The 4,947-nt window shown below is 41.9% G+C and overlaps 1 protein-coding gene across 1 annotated transcript; it reads left to right on the top strand.

Moving 5' to 3' along the window:
- The first annotated feature begins 343 nt into the window (after window positions 1-343).
- LOC147981878 (carbon catabolite-derepressing protein kinase-like) lies at window positions 344-4,705 on the top strand. Its single transcript, XM_087516135.1, has 7 exons — window positions 344-406; window positions 2,394-2,576; window positions 2,670-2,801; window positions 3,476-3,532; window positions 3,640-3,723; window positions 4,027-4,260; window positions 4,592-4,705. Exons 1-7 carry the CDS (start codon window positions 344-346, stop codon window positions 4,703-4,705), a joined length of 867 nt encoding a protein of 288 aa, XP_087372261.1.
- The last annotated feature ends 242 nt before the right edge of the window (window positions 4,706-4,947 follow it).

The following is a 4,947-nucleotide window of genomic DNA, read 5'->3' as shown; positions in this document are numbered from 1 at the left end:
GCGTTGCCCCCGTGGGCGACCGGCCGTGCACCTGACGCCTCCTCCTCGAGCCCTCCCCCTGCTCTACCTCCTTGCCACTGTGGCTGGCGTCCGGCGGCGGGCCTGGCCCAGGCGGCCACTAGCCATTCTCCTCTCGGATCGCGCTAGCGCGCGGCGGTGCAATGTAGCGGGGTGCGCCTAGGCGGTGGTGGGGATTGCCGAATTTGTGGCGGGCGATCTACTAGGGGCGGCGCCGCCGTTGGCGCTGGGGTGATGTGGCTGCACGATCTGGCGGCACCCTCTCGGCCCAGATTTGGGCCCTTCTAGCCACATCTGGGTCTAAGTGGGCCAACGGCGGGGACAAATGTCGACGTGGCTTCCGGAAGGCGGGGGAGCCGCGATCGGCGGGTGGATGCTGGCAGCGCTGGTGCTGTCCTGTTGTAGTGTGGCTGACGGGGCTTTGCGGGCCCGATTTAGACATGGCTAGGATTCGTTGCGGTCCTGATTTAGCCATGGCTAGTATGTGTCATCTGTGTCTTCGCACCAAGGCCGGGCATCCAAAGTATGAGGGAGCATTATCAGCGGTTGTTATTTGTTATCTCAACCAATCCTTACAAGACCTGATACATTGCAAACGAGGAAACGACTACAGTCATTCGTGGTACACGTGCAAGCATTTTTATGGTAATATATTATGATCCTACTAGATCCATACAAGATAGTACTTGTTGGTTGCCCACTAAACCATAATTCGGTGATTGAATATGCTTTGCCTCTCCCTAGTTGAGAAGGGAACTTCACCCAATTCATTGAAATTTAATTGAACCATACTTGCCGTGGCCAATCATTTATGGCTAGCCCACTCATTTCACACTCAACACCAGTCTTTAAGAAGTGACATGCTGTAAATACTGCATGTTATTCATGATCAGTATATTCAGCATAACTTGTATTTCGCCAGTTTCGATCAACTTGTGTCTGAACTATAAAACTGTTTACTGAATCACATATATTGTTTCTGTTGTTTTGGCATAGTGAAAATGGATGGGAACACCAGAGGAGGTGGACACTCTGAACTTACTGAAGTTAATGGGAAAAACACTTTTCGTAAAACAATACTTTTCTCAACCAACTTTATCGTGTAAATGAAAATTATAATAAGAACATATATTGTAATAGTTTGTTACCATCTCAAACTACCAACCAAATCATTTAGACCATAGATCAATAAAATTTTGAAATCTCCACTAATAAAATAGCAACTATGTCTATGCAATATAACTACCAATTACTTTCTTCCTCCTTGTTGTCCTTGTGATGCAACTCTTTGAAACCTTCCTCACTTCTCCACTACAAAATCCTATAGTATGTACACTACCTGTTGTCAAAGTTGACATATCAATGTGACACCGATATACGCAACTTCTGTTTGGGACACAGGGAAGCGACCTGACCTTGGTATACTTTTTTGGCTCTAGTTCTTTGTACATGCAAACTGACTAATTTTCATTCCTGACAACATGCCAATATATCTTTTCTTAATGTCAGCGCGCGCCCTGCACGTCACACATGCGCACTTAGGCAAGCGCGATGGTGATGCTCGCATTCACCTTTCCCTTTCCCCGGTTACGCCTCCCCCGGCTAAGCAGCTATCTATCGCCTAATAAAGCCTAAAACCCCCATCGTTGTGAGAACGACTCGCCGATCGACCCCAAAATCTCTATCAATTTGAGGCCGCCTCTGGTCCACTTGGTCTGCGCTCTCGTCGCCTCCCTCTGGCCATGGGATTTGGCCTAGACTCCAGGTAATTAAGGCAATCACCCAGCTCAGCTTTGGTGCAATTCTCGCCGGAGTTTAGTGATTCTACTTCGTCCTTGCTCGCATGGCCTGGTAGAGAGTGCGTGCTCTTAATTGTTTTGATATATTATATGTTTTTTCTGACATCGTATGCGAAAGTTATAGTCATTTTACTTTTCCATAACATTTTTTTGCAAAACATGTCCAAATTGAAGTTTTTTAATTATCCTAACTAGTAGATTAGTAATATAACTACATTTCGAAGGATTTTATTTTTTGAGGTTTTTATCATTTTTTTTGTTTTTTTCAAAACAGAAATGGCGATACACAGGGGGGGGGGGGGTAGAGTTTGAGACACGAACCCCTAGTCCTAGTTTGAGACACGAACCAGGACTAAAGGGCATCACACCCTTTAGTCCTGGTTCGTGTCTCAAACCGGGACTAAAGGTCTAATCTTTAGTCCCGATTTGAGATACGAACCGGAACTAAAGGGCATCACACCCTTTAGTCCCGGTTCGTGAAACTGTGACTAAAGGTCTCATTTGAACCGAGACTAATGCTCATTCAGGTTCAGGTTCTGTCTTAGTAGTTTTGTCAATTAAATTTTTGATAAACAGATTATATCTGGTGTTGAATACTGCCACAGAAACATGGTTGTTCATTGTGATCTAAAGCCAGAAAACCTCTTACTTGATTCCAAATATAATGTGAAACTTGATGACTTTGGGTTAAGCAACGTGATGCATGATGGCCATTTTTTGAAGACTAGCTGCGGGAGTCCAAACTATGCTGCACCGGAGGTATTCAATTATTTGTATTATTTGAGTCCTTATCCTAATGCTTCTTCTCATGCATCGTCTAGGTTAACAGCTTTAACGAGTGTTTCTGCATAGGTTATCTTAGGTGAATTCTACGCTGGACCTGAGGTTGATGTTTGGAGCTGTGGCGTTATACTTTATGCTCTTCTTTGTGGTGCTTTTCCATTCGATCATGACAATGTTCCCAAACTGTTCAATATGATAAAGGTGTGATAGGACATTTGTAGATTAAGTTGGATCTGACAAGTGTTTACCTTTTTTATGGAAATCAACAAATTCATGTAGATTAGTTGGACTTTAGAATTCATTTTTTTCTGGAGATTTGACTCACCATTATTTGGTGTTCCAGGGAGGTTTATATATCCTTCCAAATCATTTATCTGATCTTGCAATGGAATTGATCCCAAGAATGCTTATTGTTGATCCCATGAAGAGAATCACAATCCGTGAAATTTGAGACCACCCATGGGTTCAGAATCGCCTTCCTTGCTACCTGGCAGTGCCTCCACCAAACACAGCACAACAAGCCAAAATGGTACCCCATCTATTTCACATTTCAAACGAATATCATATCTGCACAGTAAAACTTTTCAGGCTTTATCCACTAATATATACATGATCTTGGATGGATAATAGGAAAATTATGAACAATACTTTTGTCGTGAAATGCTCTCTTTTATGGGTATAATATCAATGTAATATTCGCAAAGAAAATATAATAGAAACCAATGGCCATAGTTGTGCCCATTGTTTCATAAAGGTATCACATCAGGTCTCCTTGTAATGCTGCTCTTTATTTATCAAAAAAATAATTTATTATCGAGCATTCAAATGCGGTTTCTATGGCAATGATATGCTGATTTTCTAGATTTTCATTTCAGAGGATTGACGAAGATACACTTCAAGATCTTGTCAATTTGGGATATGATAAATATCATGTGTGTGAATCGCTATGCAATAGGCTGAAAATGAGGTATATTCAAACAAAAAACAGTGATTCATTCCGTTCAATTTTCATAACTAACTTTATACTATATGTTTCCAGGAAACTGTTACATATTACTTGCTCTTGGACAATCGGTTCCGGGCTACTAGTGGATATTTGGGGGCTCACTCTCAACAAGAAATGGTTAGTCCACATCTGCATCATCTGTGTCCTATTTAATGCACTAAGGTTTAAGCACTATTAACTTTATGAATGGATGGTTCTCTAGGATATGCGTTTTAATCAGTTTACTCTATCGGAATCAGCAAGCCCAAGTACCAGGAGTTATCTTCCAGGAAGTATTGATTCTCAAGGCAGTGGCTTGCGGCCATATTACCGCGTTGAATGAAAATGGGCTGTTGGGCTCCAGGTCTTGGAAACTGTCCACTTTACTTTCCTTTGTTTTGCACATTCAGCTGTTCAGCTAATGCATCACTTATCCAGTAGTCTCGAGCTCAACCTCATGCGATAGTGATTGAGGTTCTAAAGGCACTTAAGGAATTAAATGTCCGTTGGAAGAAGAATGTGGACTACAACATGAAATGCAGGTGGTGCCCTGGGTTTCCTCAGGTCAGTGATCTGTTGTTAGATGCCAACCACAACTTTTTTGATGACTCTACCATCATGGATAATGGTGATGGTAATAGGAGGCTACCTGCTGTGATCAAGTTTGAAATTCAGGTGTGCAACACATTCTACTACTAAAGTATTTTTTTTGCAATAACCAAAAAGGGGATTTTATACTCAATGTCGCCTTCACAGTGCACTAGATAAAATAACGATTTTGCTGGAGCCAATATATTTGATTCATAATTGTTACCAAGTGACCATTATTATGTCTTGCATGTGTCTGCTATTGCCAAGAACTATTGTTGACTGACTCATCATATTGGTAGAAATAACTTCCCGTGTTTTAAAGTTGCACAGTGTTGGTGTTAGAAATTACAATTCACCGGCATGGTACTGTATATAATGTCTATTTGGTTCTAATTTTAATTTAATTTTTCTCCAGCTTTACAAGACCGGGGATGACAAGTACCCGCTAGATATGCAGAGAATTACTGGACCTCAGATCCTCTTCCTGGAATTTTGTGTGGCCTTCCTTACCAACCTTAGGGTTCTATAGCTAGTGTCTGTTCTGGTTGAGTGGTGAATAGCAAAACATATGACTGTCCCATGCGGTGCGGTTCATCGCCGCAACGGTGAATATTTCATGGTATGCAAGTATATAGGTGGTGCCTTTCATCTTCGGTTTGCAAAGCCCCTGACAAAGAATCGTGTTTGTTTGAGTGACTAGTCTTGTGTAAAGCACCAAAAAGGTTGAGTGGTTGTTATAAATAAGACTTATGTATGGTAAATAGGTTGTGG

This window comes from Triticum urartu, chromosome 3A, assembly GCF_056163025.1.
Source record: "Triticum urartu cultivar PI428250 chromosome 3A, HENAU_Tu73, whole genome shotgun sequence".
Taxonomy (NCBI): domain Eukaryota; kingdom Viridiplantae; phylum Streptophyta; class Magnoliopsida; order Poales; family Poaceae; genus Triticum; species Triticum urartu.
This window is presented reverse-complemented; position numbering and strand designations above follow the sequence as displayed.